This window comes from Peromyscus eremicus, chromosome 2 (assembly GCF_949786415.1).
Source record: "Peromyscus eremicus chromosome 2, PerEre_H2_v1, whole genome shotgun sequence".
In the NCBI taxonomy this organism is placed as follows: Eukaryota; Metazoa; Chordata; class Mammalia; order Rodentia; family Cricetidae; genus Peromyscus; species Peromyscus eremicus.
The window spans coordinates 134,149,055-134,165,618 of NC_081417.1; the positions used below are offsets into that span (position 1 = coordinate 134,149,055).

At 44.9% G+C, this 16,564-nt stretch overlaps 2 protein-coding genes across 3 annotated transcripts in view; one reads left to right on the forward strand and one right to left on the reverse strand.

The window, feature by feature from the left end:
* The first annotated feature begins 1,547 nt into the window (after window positions 1-1,547).
* Trit1 (tRNA isopentenyltransferase 1) overlaps window positions 1,548-16,564 on the forward strand; it is a 49,678-nt gene continuing 34,661 nt past the window's right edge. Inside the window, exon 1 of one of the 2 annotated variants that reach the window (XR_009377651.1) lies at window positions 1,548-2,302. Coding sequence is in view for 1 of the 2 variants with exons in the window: in XM_059254903.1 (XP_059110886.1) it covers window positions 1,949-2,302 (354 nt within the window). In the remaining variant the exon portion in view is untranslated. The remainder of the gene's footprint in view (window positions 2,303-16,564) is intronic. The other variant, XM_059254903.1, reaches the window with a different exon arrangement.
* On the reverse strand, window positions 11,382-11,912 carry LOC131904003 (small ribosomal subunit protein uS13). Its single transcript, XM_059254904.1, has one exon. The coding sequence runs from the start codon at window positions 11,870-11,872 to the stop codon at window positions 11,414-11,416; it is 459 nt and encodes a 152-aa protein (XP_059110887.1). The 5' UTR covers window positions 11,873-11,912; the 3' UTR covers window positions 11,382-11,413.

Sequence of the window (16,564 nt, forward strand, 5' to 3'; positions counted from 1 at the left end):
TTCCTCTTCTGGTCTCTTGGTGGTAAATTCCACCCTCCTGTTTCTCTCTTCCTCTGGTAACAGTCACCTGGTCATGACTGGGACAGGGCTGGCCCGTCTGTGAGTGAGCATAGTCTGTCGTCGGCAGACCGTCATCACAAAATCAGCCTCCCCTGTCTCTTTATTGTGCATCATTCCTCCGGCCTGCCATCTTTCTGGTGGTTGTCATGGTAACCATACCCTCTGAAAGTCTCCAGGCAAAGGCTCTACAGTTAACAACCATCATGTGAGAGTGTCTGCCAATATGTGGCCACACATCTCCATTTTAAACCCAGCCCCAGGAGGGCACCACAAATTAGAGAGAACAAGGCTTTTCATCAAAATAGCCTGGATTGAGTAAAGAAGGTACTAGGGACCAAGAACTAGGAACAGGAGTTCTCCAAAACAATATATGTAGCTACACGGTTTAGCCTAGCTCTGCAAGAGTAGCCATTTTGCCTAAAGAGATTCAAGTGACTGAAAAATATCATGGCAGTCATTTTAGGCAGGCCAGTCATATGCTCTGGATTTCTATTTTGACACAAGGAATTCTGGCTTTACCTGGGAGTTAGACAGAAGCAGCCTCAGAGAGAAAGCATTCATGTCCCCCTTCCCGTCCCAAGTGCTGACTGAACCCAGAGCCTCATGCTTACCTGGCAAATGCTCTACCATTAACCCGCATCCTCAGACCCCTTGAACTGCCTAACTAGATAGAGGTTGGGCAGACCTACTACAGAAGGGGTATTCAAGTATCTTTACACATTACTGAAACATTCTCTGCCCGTAGGTTTCTGCTGTTACTTCTCTGGGGAGGCAGATGGGATTGTACAATTATAATGATACAAACTGTTCAACAAATGGTGGTGGTTATGTGACAGGGCCATTTGTGGCAAGCACTTTCCAGACATCATTTCACTTTTCCCTTATGGCAGCCCTCAGAGGAATTGAAAGATAAAATCGTTGAGGTTAAGAGGTGAAGTAAGGGGCCGGAGGTATGCTCAGTGCTAGAGTGCGCATTTAGCATGCAGGGGGCCCTGGGTTCAATTTCCAGACAAAGAAGGAAAAAAGTGATGTTCATGGAAGGTCACACAGCTGATAAGTCTGAGAGCTGGGATTTGAATCCAGGTTTGTCTGAGTCCACAGGAATTCTTTGTTAATTTAAAATTCATTTGTGTGTCTGTCTGTCTGTGTCTGTCTGTGTACACAGAGGTGAACATCAGTTCTCTCATTCCATCACATAGATCCTGGGGATTGAACTCAGGTCATTAGATTTGGCAGCAGGCACCTTCACCTGCTGAGCCATCTCACTGGACCCCCTAAAGCCATTTCTTAAAGGGTTTGTGTGCAATCTTCTGAATTTTGGTCATCTTTGGCTCTAATTTTTCTTTTCCTCACTTAAATCTGATTTATCCTTTCTGTTTTGTTTTGTTTTGTTTTCTTTCCCATTTCCTCTTCTAATTTTGTGGGCTGTTGTTCACGGCTTGTTCTTTTGTTCTTAGCCTATCTCTTGACGGCTTTGGCAATGCCGATGGAAAGTTTTGTCCTGCTTTCTGATTGTGTCTGAAGGACTGTGGAATGAAAACAATAGAGCCATGCCCTTGCATGAGAACTGGACAGGTCTGACTTTGAAGAATGCCAGTCTCTGAGCTTACTAGCTCCAACATAAGTAGGCAAGTCGTTTTTCTCTGTCCACTCAATCGTTATTGAGTGTCTCGACTAGGCATGGAAGACACAGCAATAATCTAGTCAGAATTAGCCCCTTCTCCTTTGTGAAACTAACAGCCTGTAGTAGAACTCAGGCAATAAACCCTAGGCCAGTTATGCAGTTTTATACTGGAATTAATGCTACGAAGAAAACGAATTGGGCGCCTGGACACAATATAGACAGAAATATTTTAGACGGCCTGCCATCTCTCTTTTGAGAAAGCAAATGGTTGAGTCGATCCCAGCTAGTCGAAGGCAGTTACGTCATAAACCTCGCAAGCTTGGTACCTTTGTCCCGCAGTTTCCTCCTCCTTTGTACCCTCCCTTCAGAGCCGGAGATCCGCGCCGGCGCACTGAGTGTTGCCATGGGGACAGCTGCTTCGGCGCAGGCGCAGTTCTCTCCAAGATGGCGGCGGCTGCGGCTGCACGAGCGGTTCCTGTGAGCTCGGGATTCCGGGGCCTGCCGCGAACACTGCCACTTGTAGTGATTCTCGGGGCCACGGGCACTGGCAAGTCCACCCTGGCTCTGCAGCTGGGCCAGCGGCTCGGCGGCGAGATCGTCAGCGCCGACTCCATGCAGGTATGACAGCGTGCTTGGCCCAGGGCCTGGGAACCCTGGAGGTCGCGTGCTGGCCTCTGGACTCCTCGACACCCTGTCGCGTGGCTGCAGGGGGTGAACCCCGAGGCCTGTGGGGATGCAGATGAAAGGAACCCGCACCTACTAGGCACCCATCCAATGGTAGACAGTGCGGACTGTATCTTGCGATGACTTCTCAGGCTGTTACTGTTTGAATGGATATTACCAATAGTTTTGTTTAAGGATAAAAATGTTGGGGCTTGGGAAGGTGAAGCGACCTTGTGCGTGGCACTTTGCACATAAGTGGAGGAGAGGTATTTGAACGTATAAGGTTGACATGTATCCGGTGAATTTCAGTAAATGAAGATTTATTCCGGAACTTTTGCCATAATTTTAATTCTAGCCCAGTGAGACCAAGATAAATCAGATACCACCTGTGAGTGTCTTCCTGGGCAGCAGAATAGTCAGAGGACCCAGAATGCCGTCAGAGGCAGCCATTGGGCCGCGTGACTTCAGATTAACAGTGCCTTTTATTTGAACATTATTTTATTTGTAAAGTGGAGGAAATGCCATTTCCCTCAATCACAAGGCTGAAGTGATTAATAAGTGAGACGTTTGAGAGCAGGGTGGCCAGCTCTGAAAAAGGTCAACAATTGTGATAAATGTTGGCTGAAGCTGAGGATTTTTTTTTTTAACCCTTTTGTCCTCTTTGAGATAGTATGTGCAGAAGGGATGTAGCATTCATCTCATGTGGGAGCATGTGTGCTAGAGAGTAGGTGATGTTTGGGGTGAGTGTGAGAAGGATTACAAAAGCTGTTAGGCATGTTCAAAGGTGTTGAACTTACACAGTCAGTCACTGACCCTCAACCGATGGGCACTAATCAAAAAGGTAGTTCCTTACCCCAGTCTACCTCCTCAGGCTCCTGGCGTGGTTTCTACCCTCTTTATTTCATTTGACGATGGTAAGACCAACATAAACTAAATGGTGGGATAATGCAACACATATCGTTTGCAGCCTGCTTTCTGCCAGCTTTGGGGGATAGAATTTAGCTTGAATCTCAACCTCGTTTTTCTCAACTTCAGGCTGACTTGAACAAAGAGGCTTTTGCTTCCTCTCTTCTAAAATAGGAAGAATATCAGTAACAACATTGGGATGATTAAATGAAGTACAATATGTGAAGGACTTAATACAACTTATGACAAGTGTTAAAAATATGGTAATAGTGAAAAAATATGGCAGCTGTTATTTTTTGTGTGTGCAGATAAGACCATACTCCTCCTATCGGGGAATGTTAAGTCTGGGTAAATATGACACAAGGGAGAGCTAATAAGCGAACAGAGCTATTTACAGAGCATTTGCAGGTGGGCAGGTCCAGGAGAATAGACTACGAGTGCTGGATTTCATGATAAGCTATTACATGCTATAGAATGCTTGGGAAGGGAGAAATCAGCGAAGGGTATGGAAAGTCGTTAATGAAGTGCCAAGGCTGGGGAGGTGACTGGGTCAGCAAAATGTCTGCTACACAAGGGTGAGGACCCGAGGTCAGATCCCCAGGACCCATATGAAGAAGCCAGGTATGGTACCACATATCTGTAACCCTAGCATGAGGCTGTAAGACTGGAGGATCCCCAGAGCTTGCTGGCCAGCTAGTTTAGTCAGCTGGTGAACCCTGGGTTCAGTGAGAAACTCTGTCTCGAAATGTAAGGTAGAGAGCAATTGAGGAGGCTGCCCACCATTGACCTCTCTGGCCTCAACATGCGTGTCTGCACACACTCATGCACTCATACACATATGCACACACAAATTCAGAAAATAAAAAGAAACGTATAAGTAAATACGAATTTTAAAGAAGAGCTTGAAGTGGGGCAGGGTGGCATTCGTGGTAATCTTTGCTCTTAGCAAGCTGAGGCAAGAGAACTACCATAAGTTGGGGAGTCAACGTGGTCTACATAGGAAGTTCCAGACCAGCCAGGACTACATAGTGAGACCTTGTCTCAAAAAAACCAAGATAAAATAAAAGGAAGGTTTGAAAAAATAGAAAAGTGTTTCAGAGAAACCCTGTCTCGAAAACCAAAAAAGAAAAAAAAAAAAGAAAACTGAGAAAAAAGGAGAGGCATGTAATAGGAAGGAACACAAAAGACAGAATGGTCGAAAAGTATGTAGGGCAGTGAAGAGACGTCAACACGGCCATGTCAGAGTCTTCTGGATCGGGCGATGAATACAGGTAAGAGCAGTGTGCTAGGAATACTGATTTATAAGCAGTGTGCATAATGGTCGGGAGGAGCATATGAAGAAATTCAGGTGTGTTGAATTATAGTCTTGTGCCCAGATACCTTGGAGACTCGATTGCCAAGGGCTTCAGTAAGATGGAGCTGCACTATGATATCTAAGAACTACTCCAGTCCTTGTGTTCTGTGGTTCTGGGCTGGTGAAGCATTAGTGGAGATGGTCTAGTTGAGGCAGAAAGAATAGTGTGATGCAGGATTCAGAGTCAGGAAGATTTTACAGGGCATCCAAGGCGAAGTCTGTTAACGTATATTGGGCAGTGCTATAGACAGGGGCATACTCCAGGACTTTTGGATTTGGTCGTCCTGTTTCTTTGTAAACATCCAACTTGTTCCATGGCTTTGCTGAGACCTTTCTCAGAAATCATCCCTCATGTATCAAACCTAGTTCCTGTCAAACACGTGTTTTAAGTGATTTTGTTTGTTTGTTTCGTTATTTCCTTGAGATGGGAGCTTATTCTGTAGCCCAGACAGGCTTCAAACTTGTAGCAGTCCTCCTGCCTCAGCCTCTGGAGTGCTGGAATTACAAGCATGAGCCACCATGCTTGGCTAATCTTTTTTTTTTTTTTTGAGACAGGGTTTCTCTGTGAAGCAGTCCTGGCTGTCCTGGAACTTGCTTTGTAGACCAGGCTAGCCTCGAACTCACAGAGATCCACCTGCCTCTGCCTCCCGAGTGCTGGGATTAAAGGTGTGTGCCACCACTGCCTGACTCTGGCCAATCATTTTAACTTCCGTTAATTTTTAAGTACTTAAAATTAATTACTTAAAGTGGGCTCTAGTAATGAGGGTTATTCTCTGTAGTACTGTATTCTCAGGAATGGTCATTTACTCCTAGCTCTGTTATAGTAGGGTGAGTTAGAGTTCTTTGTCATTGTAGACTAGGACATCAGGACACTGCCTTGTATACTGCTGACAATGTATATTTCATTAAAATGGTACTTCTTTTCCTTGTGGTGCTAAGAATCAAACCTAGGGCATGCTAGGACAGTTACATAACCGTTTAGCTACACCCCTAACCCCAAATAGCACATCTTTTGTGTGTGTGCTGTGAGTGTGTGGGTGCCTGTGTACATGTGCACATGTATGTGGGGGCCAGAGGACAACCTTGGGTGTCATTGCTTAGCTGCTGCTCACCATGCTGTTTGTTTCCGAGACAGACTATCTCAAAACTCTACTACATTTCCAATTCCCACTCCACTCCTACTGGGTCTTTCTAGCACTGACCTCCTACATTCAGGCCCTCTTTTTTTTTTTTTTTTTTTTTTTTAATAACCCACTGAGTCCTGCCTGTATGAGCAACCTACCAGTGGCCACAATCCCAAATTACTCCCCTCCCCCTAGCAGCCATCACTTGCCCATATCACCTCAGCTAGGGTTTTTCCACCATCCACAGTGGAATTTTGACTGCCTTGATCTGTGGAGGTGACCACAGGTACTCTGAGTCCATGATTGCAACAGCCATGTCATGTTCAGAAGACAGCATAGAGCATTCTTTGCCATCTTCCAGTTCTTTTCTTCCTCCTTCCCCCTCTCCCTCCCCTCCCTTTCCCTCCCCACCTCCCTTCTTCCCTCCCTCCTTTCTTTTCCTTTTATGTGTGTGAGTGTTTTGCCTACATGTATGTCTACACACCACATGCACGCAGTATCTGTGGAGGCCATAAGAGGGAATCAGATCCCTTGGAGCTGGAGTTACAGACAGTTGTGAGCCACGACGTGGGTTCTGAGAATTGAACCTGAGTCCTCTGAAAGAGTAGTCAGTGCTCTTAACTGAACCATGTCTATGGAGCCCCATCCTTCAGCTCATAACTTTTTTCTGCCCCACCCCTTCAGTGTTCCCTGAGCCTTGTGGGGCTTGATACAGATGTCTTGTTGAGAGCTGAGCAGTTGTCCATTTTTCTCAGCTCGTTGACCAGTTACTGACTCCTGTCCACTGAAAGGTCTCTGCCCAAGCTCGAGAAAGCACTAATTTATGGAGTGACTTGGCTGGCACAGCTGTGCTGAGCTGAAAGGTGAATTTCTCAGATCCTCTGGCTCTGGCAGGCTCCATTTGGTGCTGCCTAGAGGAGAGGCAGGTGAGCCGTTGGTTTCTGCAGCCTCAGTGTTTTCTGGGTTCTGCTGTGGGGAAGGGGAGGCTGTAGGTCCTTTTCTGGTCGTTCTCTCAGACCCTTGTATTCCATCCACTGTGGCCTCTTCTGGCTCTTGGGTGCTTGCAGGCACATTCAGAATTGTATGTTTGTGACTAGAATATGAGGATTAAATTTCCTTTATCCTTGAGGATTATTAATATATGAAAAACATAGAAGATTTTTGATCTTTCTGAACTGTGTTTAATTTTAGACTGTGTTTAATTTTGGATGTTTATAACATTTCCCCTTGGTCCCAATTGGAGAACACTGATCTTTGATTTTTTTACTTTTAAGTGCAAATATGCAATAAAATATCTGTGTCCTATTGACTGAGTATGCACAGTTACACCCAGTTCTTCGTTTCTGTCTTTGGTCACCATTGTGCTCTGTTATAATTGGAGCTCATTTTCTAGCCTGGAAGGAGGGGATGCTTTTTGTTGTTGTTTTATTTTTTATGAAACAAAGTCTCCTCCCTGTGTAGTCCAGGCTGGACCCGAACTCATAATCCTCTTGCCTCAGCTTCTCAAATGGAGTTACTACTTAAAAAATTATTTTTATTTTATGTATGCATGCATAAGTGTATGTTTATTTTATGTATGTTTGCTTGCATATGTGTATGTGCACCATGTGTATGCAGTGCCCTCCAGAGGCCAGAAGAGGGCATTGGATCCCCTGGAACTGGAATAATAAATGATTGTGAGCCACAATTTGGTTGCTGGGAACTGAGCTTGGCTCCTCTGCTAGAGCAAGTGTTCATAACCTTTGAGCCATCTCTCCAACCCCTGGAGATGCTTCCTTTCAATGCTTTAACAGAATATATTTTATAAATACGTAAACAAGATGTCTTTTTGAAGACAAGGTCTCACGGACCCCAGTCTGCCTTCAAGCTCGTTATGTAACTGGAAAGCCCAGAGGATGATCTTGAACTCCTCATCTTCCTGACTCCTCCTCCTAAATGCTGGGGTTATAGGTATGTGCTACCACATCTGGCTTTATACTCTATTTGTTTATTTTTGGTTTTTTAAGACAGGGTTTCTCTGTGTAGCTCTGGCTGTCCTAGAACTCCCTCTGTAAACTAGTCTGGCCTCAAACTCAGAGATCCGCCTGTCTCTGCCTCCCAAATGCTGCGATTAAAGGCATATGCTACCACTGCCCTGTGGCTTTATACTCTTTAAAAAAATTAAAATTATTATTATGATTTTATGTGTATGGGTGTTTTGCCTGCATGCATATTTGTATACCACTTGCGTGCTTGGTGTCTATGGAGAGCTGAAGAGGGCATTGGATCCCTTAGGTCTGGAGTGACAGATGGCTGTGAACCACATGTGGATGTGGGAATCAAGGCCAGGTCCTCTGCAAGATCAGCAAATGCTCTTAACCACTGAGCCATCTTTCCAGCCCCTAGGCCTTATACTCTCAAAATTAAAAAAATTTTTTCAATTTATGTCTAATAATTGTGTGAATGCTTCATGTGTGGGGGTGCCCGTGGAAGCAAGAAGAAGGCGTCAGGTTCCCCAGAGCTGGAGTTACAGGTGGCTGTGAGCCACCGTGTGGGTGCTGAGAACTGAACTCATCTTCTCCTAGAGCAGTAAGTGCTCTCAACTGATGTGCCATCTCTCAAGTCCCTTAATACTCTTTTTAAATCTTCACAGTAAGTAACATAAAGTAGACGTTATTTAGTAGTTCAGGAACTGCTCCCAAGATCTGTAGATCTGTACTGAGCACAGTTCTCTGTTTTACATGTCTAGTGATTTTCTTCTTTAGATCAGGCAAGAGCTGTAGGATTCAGTCACAGAGAGTGGTTCCTAACCTGTAGGCCATTCATCTCTCATGGCAATATGCTACATTTTGATCAGGAGCTAAAATGTACCTTAAGATTCATAATAGGAAACCTGGTTAGGCAGTATACAGATTGTAAGGACACTTAGGAAGCAGAAGCAGAAGGACCAGAAATTCAAGTCATTTCCAGCTGTATAGTGAGTTTGAGGCCAGGGCTACTTGAGATCCTGTCTGAAAGAACAAACAGCAGGGCCGTTGAGATGGTTCAGCGGTAACGGTGCTTGTCACTAAGCTTGAGGCCCTGAGTTTGATCCCTGGCACCAGCATGGTGGTGAGAGACAGAACTGACTTCTGAAAGTTGTCCGATGACCTCCATACAGATTCTGGGGCATGTGTGAACTCTCCTCCCCCATAAGTAGAATTTTTTAAAACTTTTTTTTTTTTTTCAAAAAAAAAAAAAGATTCATAATGTGGATAATGGTGATGAATGTCAAATGGAGTATTGAGCAGACCACTGGCCACTGGATGTGCTGTTAGGGGCTAAAACTTGGTATAGCCACAAAATAGAATTTAGCATCAAGTTGGTACCCAAGATGAATGTTTATTGAGACAAAGGAGAAACTCAGTCTGTGGGGAGCCCAGACAATGCTGGAAACCTCCTTGTTGTTAACAGCCACAGATGAAAGGGAGGTGAGTGGAGAGTGATAATTAGAAAGGCTTTTCAAGTTTCCAAGTGGAGTTTTAATTTATTTTTATTTGTTTATGGTTTGAGATGGGGTCTGGTTGTTTTATCCAGGCTGGTTTCAATTTATAGACTCAAGTGATCTTCCACCTCAACCTCCCAAGTAGCTAGACTATAGTTCCTGTGACTATTACTTGCGAATTTTAATATTCCATTTAGGTGTGCTCTTTGAATGTTTATATTCAGAAATATGCCAGTAACTAAACAAAATTCTAAAACTGTGTCTTACATAAGCACAGGTTGTGCACACACATTTGAGCATGTGCACACACACATTCATAGATTGATGTCGGGCGTCTTTCTTTGTTGCTTTCCAGCTTTTGTTTGTTTTTCGAGATAGGATTTCTCTGTGTAGCCCAGGCTGGCCAGGAACTTGCTCTGTAGTCCAGGTTGGCCTTGAACTCAGAGATCCGCCTGCCTCTGCCTCCCAACTGCTGGAATTAAAGGCATGCACCACTACCTCTAGGCTATTAATTATTATATTAAGGATTTGTTTATTTTTTTTTAATGTGTGAGTGTTTTGCCTGTATGTAAGTGCACCATGTGCATGCAGTGCCTGTTAAGGCCAGAAGAGGGCACTGGATCTCCTAGAACTAGAGTTGGAGACCATTTGAGCCACTTTGTGGATGCTGGGAAACAAACCCAGGTCCTCTGTAAGAGCAGCAAATACTTTTAACCACTGAGCCACCTCTCTGACCCCCTTTAATTTTTGAGACACTCTTTCCCTGAACCTGGAGCTTACTGGTATTTGCTAGACTTGACTAGTCCGGGAGCCTACCTGTCTGCATAGATATAGATGTGTATGGCCCCACTGGCCTTTCCATGGTTGCTGGGGATCTGAGCTGAGGTCTTCAGGCTTGCATAGCAAAGCACTTGTACTCACCGAGCCTTTTCCCCAGCCCTTGCCGAACACTGTCTTAGATCAACTTCCCTTCCTTCCTCTCTCCTTCCTCAAGGTCTCATAACCCAGACTGTCTTCATTTCCATAATCTTTCTTCCTTTAACTCCTAGGAGGTATCTGAAGAGCTGAGATTATGTGCTACTGAATTTGTCTAGACTTTTCCTTCCTTCCTTCCTTCCTTCCTTCCTTCCTTCCTTCCTTCCTTCCTTCTCTTCTCTTCTCTTCTCTTCTCTTCTCTTCTCTTCTCTTCTTTCTTCTCTCTTTTTCTCTTCCTTTTTTTTTTTTTTTTAAGATTTATTTACTTATGTATACAGTGCTCTGTGTGTATGACTGCATTTGAGAAGAGGGCATCAGATCTCATTATAGATGTCTGTGAGCTACCATGTGGGTGCTGGGAATTGAACTCAGGACCTCTAGAAGAGCAGTCAGTGCTCTTAACCTCTGAGCCATCTCTCCAGCCACCTCCTCCTGCCCTGCTCCTTCTTGTGGGTGGTACTCGGGATTGAGCTCAGCTTGTGCACTTTTCTGAGCTAGAGCCTCGGCCCTTTGTCTTCATTGTCTTTTATGTGATACTTTTGTTACCCTTTGTCCTAACTTAACCATAGGGACTGTCCTAGGTAATTTTTGGTTAACTTGACAACATAAGCTAGAGTCATTTGGGACAAAGGAACCTCCATTCAAAAAATACTTCCACCAGATTGGCCTGAGATGCTTTTCTAGATTGGTGAGGGAGGGCCTAGCTTGCTGGGCCCTCTGAGGGTTGGTTGTCTCAGGTGCTATAAGAAAGCAGGCTGAACAAGGTAATAAGTGGCACTCCTCCATGGCTTCTGCATCAGTTCCTGCCTCCAGGTTCCTGTTTTGACTTGCCACAGTGACAGAGTATGTACATGAGAGTTATAAGATGAAATAAACCCTTTCTTTCCAGGTTGCTTTTGGTCATGGTGTTTATCACAGCAGTAGTAATCCTAACTGAGGCAGGGTCATTCCATGGCAGCCTTTTACAAGTAATTTTTCTAGGGAAGACTTTTTTTTGTTTTTTGTTTTTTCGAGACAGAGTTTCTCTGTGTAGCTTTGCGCCTTTCCTGGAACTCGCTTTGGAGACCAGGCTGGCCTTGAACTCACAGAGATCCACCTGGCTCTGCCTCCCAAGTGCTGGGATTAAAGGCATGCACCACCACTGCCCGGCTTAGGGAAGACTTTTTTTTTTTTTTTTTTTTTTTTTTTTTTTTTTTTTTTTTTTTTGGCATATAAACTTTTATTAACAGCAAAGGCCCAGGGACTCATTTCTTCTTGGAAACACCCACAGTACGACCCCGGCGGCCAGTGGTCTTGGTGTGCTGACCTCGGACACGAAGGCCCCAAAAGTGGCGCAGCCCCCTGTGGGCTCTAATCTTCTTGAGACGCTCCAGGTCCTCACGCAGCTTGTTGTCTAGACCATTGGCCAGAACCTGGCTGTACTTCCCGTCCTTCACGTCCTTCTGTCTGTTCAAGAACCAGTCTGGGATCTTGTACTGTCGTGGATTCTGCATGATGGTGATCACACGTTCCACCTCGTCCTCCGTGAGTTCTCCAGCCCTCTTGGTGAGGTCAATGTCTGCTTTCCTCAACACCACATGAGCATATCTCCGCCCCACACCCTTAATGGCAGTGATGGCAAAGGCTATTTTCCGCCGCCCATCGATGTTGGTGTTGAGTACGCGCAGAATGTGCTGGAACTTTTCAGGGATCACTAGAGACATGGCGGCGGCACAATCGGCGGCGTGTAGGCCTCCCGTGGAAGAGGGAAGACTTTTTTGATAAACATTGAATAAGTAAGTTTTAATGGCACGGCTCATGCCATTAAATACTTGTACTTGAGCTGAGGCAGGAGGATTCCCGTGAGTATGAGGCCAGCCTGGGCAGAAAGAAGGAATGGAGAGAGGGAGGGAGGGGGGAAAAGAAGTGAATGCTAAAGTTAAGTGCTGAGGTGAAAGAACAATACTGGTAAGGATTACAGGTCTGAAGTGGGGCTTTTGTCTTGAGACCCGATAAACAATGACTTGACCATCTAGCATCCGAAGGTCCTGCTTCGCTCTGGTTTAGGCCTGTGGTTTGTGGAGTGGGATCAGAGAGACTCTTTGAGAGGTCACTGTCTTAGGGATCCCTTCTGGGTTCTCCTGTGCATTTCTGTGTGGCTCTGACAGAAGCGACCCTTTGTACTGATAGTCTGGTTTTTCCAAATCCTGATTGTTTCTCAATGTATAGAAACATAAATATTCTCATGCAACAGTAAGAGTCTGAATTCAAGGGGAAGCCAGTAACATAATCCTTGCTTTCCAGGATGGAAAACTGAGTGAGGTACAGAAAGATTAAAGAGCCGCCTAGAGATCATACCGCAAGACATCTGCACACCTGGAAATTGGATCTGGCTCTTCAGACTCATTTGTAGAGTCTGATCCAGTGCAGGAAGATAATACTGAAGGTCTTCCTTTCAGTCTGGGTTGTCATCTTGGCATGCAAATCCAAGATGGAGTGCATCATCACCTTCAGTGACTGCGGAACCTGAAGGCGGTAGCTGACTATGTGCACTGCCTGCCTGAAAGTGGAGACAACCGAGTGTGTGCTAAGAGGAGACAAATCGTTCTGTTTGGGTTTATGGAGAGGAAATGTCTCTGATGCCCTAATTCTTTGAGTCCTAGAGAGAAGCAGTGTCAGACATAGGAGCACAGTTCTCTTTGTGTTTTCCCAAAGCTACAGGAGAGAGGCAGACGGCTTTTGGCACACTGACTAGTCAGCAGGCTCTCTTGTCAGCTAATAGATGTGGAACTCTGTGTTCTTTTTGTCTGCTTTGGGACATAATTTAGGAACAATGTTTTGTACTAAAGGACTGTCTGTCTGATAGTGCTCAAGGGAGATCTGGGAGGCATGGGGGCAGGATATGAAAGGAGAGATGGGATGGTGCCTCATAGTGGCTTCATAGGACTCAGATAAAAGGCACAAAGACCTGTTAACCAGGAGAGAGACAGGGCCTATCCAGAGGGTTTTTATCACTACCAGCAGCTAGTCTTTAAAATAATGTGACAAGAGGCCAAGAAGGAAATTTCAAATGTTTTTGACTCACGGGGAGACAGAGGGGGTGGTGTTTAGATAATGGTTTCTAGGTCACTTGGTTTACTTCCATATTAAATACAGTTTATTCTGTGTAGGTTCTGCATATATGGTCACTTTTTGCTGCTCGCAGGGAGACCCTCATGTTAGAAAGGAGAAGTGACTACTGGCTGATAGGAAACCACATCGGGGAGAGCAGATGAGGCTTGAGATTGAGCTTGAGCTGAGGCACTGCCCTGCTGCTTCAGTGACGATGTCAGAGATGGTTCACACCATCTGGAACTCCAGCTCCAGAGGATCCAATGCCCTCTTCTGACCTCCTCCTGCACCGGCATACATGTGCACATACATACGTACATGCAAAACACTCATAACCTAGAGTAAATAAATCAAAAATTATTTTTAAAAATGAAGCAGCATACCAAAGGCATTGCATTGTCTCCTGTCTCCTTAGAAGCACATGTCCTTCACACTTCAGGAATGGCAGGCACCCCTCTGCACAGAGGATTCTTGAGGGCCTGTCGTAGGAGGTGAAACTAACAACACAGACCCTAGGGACGGATTGTTGAGGTCCTTAAAGGACATGCCGTGAGGTTTGGGGTTTAGACAGGGAAGGGAGAGTGGTTCTGGTGGCCGAATGGAGAGTAGGTCAGAGGGAGCCTGGGATCTGCAGTATTGGTCTGCGTGGCTGAATGAATTAGATATTTTTTCCCTAGAATTTTTCTAGAGTACAATGATTTTGATTCACTGATAATTGAAGTCTGTTTTTAGGTTTCTTTCTGTAGCATACTTGCATTTTATTAAAGAACAAAGGCCAAATAGTCCTCAGACGCTCACCCAGCTTCACGCTCACCCAGCTTCATCTTGGCTGACCCGGAAATAACGAAGGTCATAGGCTCCTTGTCAGATGCCAAGATTCTTCTTAAGCATTTCTTGGTAAGGTATTTCATATGCCTTTTAGAGAACTGTTTCTCAGAAACAACTGTGATTTTATTCTTCAGGCCTTCAATGAGAACAGCATTTCCCAGATTGCCAGTTTTTCATTGACTTTAATCTTCTCCCATAGAAACTGTTCAACATTCCATCTTCTGCTGGATGAGCAGGGACCAAATCAAAACTCCTAGTTGGTCTCCCAGGCTCCTTGTCGTTCTACAGCAGCATCTTTTTTTTTTTTTAAACAGTTCAAATTTTTCTTTTTTATTTTTTTCATTTCTCACTTTTTCAAATTAATCAATTTATCCACCTTTCTATTACCAGCTTGATACAGTATGTATTCCCATCTTAATTGTGAAATGTTTCATTGAGGCTTGCTCAGTAATTGAGTAAAACCAAAACTTATTATAAGCCACAGTCGTCCGAGGGTCTCCCATGCTATATATATAGTCTTCATGGTTCTGTGGGTTGTAGTCTGATTGTTCTTTATTTTATATCTAGAATCCACCTATGAGTGAGTACATACCATGTTTGTCCTTCTGGGTCTGGGTTACCTCACTCAGGATGATTTTTTCTAGTTCCATCCATTTGCCTGCAAATTTCATGCTTTCATTGCTTTTCTCTGCTGAGTAGTACTCCATTGTGTATATGTACCACATTTTCTTAATCCATTCTTCAGTTGACGGGCATCTAGGTTGTTTCCAGGTTTCTGCAGCAGCATCTTGATGGAGCTCTGGGAAGAGCTTTCTTTCTAGAATTTACACACACACACACACACACACACACACACACACACACACACAGCTGTCCTGGAACTTGATCTGTAAACCACGCTGGCCTTGAACTCACAGAGATCCTCCTGCTTCTGCCTCCTGAGTGCTGGGATTAAAGGTGTGTACCACCACCATCTAGCTCTTTCTAGACTTTTAATTTGTATTTATTTTTGTGTGTGTGTGTGTGCCTCTGTGTGTGTGCCCCTGTGTGTGTGCTTACAAATGTGCCACAGTGCAGGTATAGGGTCAGGGTGGGGATGGGTCTGTGGACACCTTGTGGGAGTTGTTCTCTCCTTTCACCATGTCTGGGCTTGAACTCAGATCATCAGGCTCTCTGCTAACCATCCTCACATGCTGGTGTGTTTTTAGGACGGAATCTCACTCTTTCACCCAGGATAGCCTCAAATTCACAATCCTCCTGCTTCAGCCTCCAGATTGCTGGGGTTTCAGGCATATGTCACTCACTGTTCCCAGTATACCACAGTCCTGTATTTAACGTTTTCCTGCAAGCCATCCCGCCATCCTGCCGTCATCCATCCTTCCAAGGATGTAAGGCTCTAATTCCTCCTCCATTCAGTGAGGGACAGTTTTGGTAACTCATTTCTAAGGAGTTTGACCAGATGCTGTCTCATTACTGGAATGGAGAGGCAGAGTAGTGTGGAAAGAGAAACAGTAAGACAAATACAATCTTTTTTTTTTTTTTTTTGTTTTTTCGAGACAGGGTTTCTCTGTGTAGCTTTGCGCCTTTTCCTGGATCTCGCTCTGTAGACCAGGCTGGCCTCGAACTCACCAAGATCCACCTGCCTCTGCCTCCTGAGTGCTGGGATTAAAGGTGTGCGCCACCACCGCCCGGTGACAAATACAATCTTAATTCAACGGTCAAAGTTCCCACCACTGATAACAACTCAAGTTGATTATTCCTGATGGAATGCAGTGCAGAAGGTGTCACCAGACTAATTGTGAGAAACCAAAACTCAAATTGGGGGGACGGTGAAGAAAAAAACTGGCCAGTGCCGTCAGAAGGACCGAGGACATGAAGCTAAAGAAAAACAGACACCGGGCGGTGGTGGCGCACGCCTTTAATCCCAGCACTCGGGAGGCAGAGCCAGGCGGATCTCTGTGAGTTCGAGGCCAGCCTGGGCTACCAAGTGAGTTCCAGGAAAGGCGCAAAGCTACACAGAGAAACCCTGTCTCGAAAAAAACAAAAAAAAAAAAAAAGAAAAGAAAAACAGAAAGCTGTCCTGACTAGAGGAGACCAGGGACACATGATTAGATGACCGGGCTTGTGCCTATGGTACTTTCCTAGTTCTTAGCATAGCATGATGACGGAAGATGTGAGGACAAGCTGGAGGAAACAAGACAGGCACGCTGTGTATTGCCTTCTGACCGCCACACTCATGCACACACACATCACACACACTCACCTAATAATAAAAAAATAAAAGGAAATCAAACCAACCACCAAACAAATAACAAAAACCAAACAAGCAAAAGGTCCAAAACAAAATTTTGGTTAGGATGTAGCATTAACAGGTAGAATGCTTGCCTAGCATGAGCACAGAGCTCTGGGTTCCATCCCCAGGACCACAATAAACCAGATGTGGTGGCACATACCAGTAACCCCACCCCTGTAGAGGT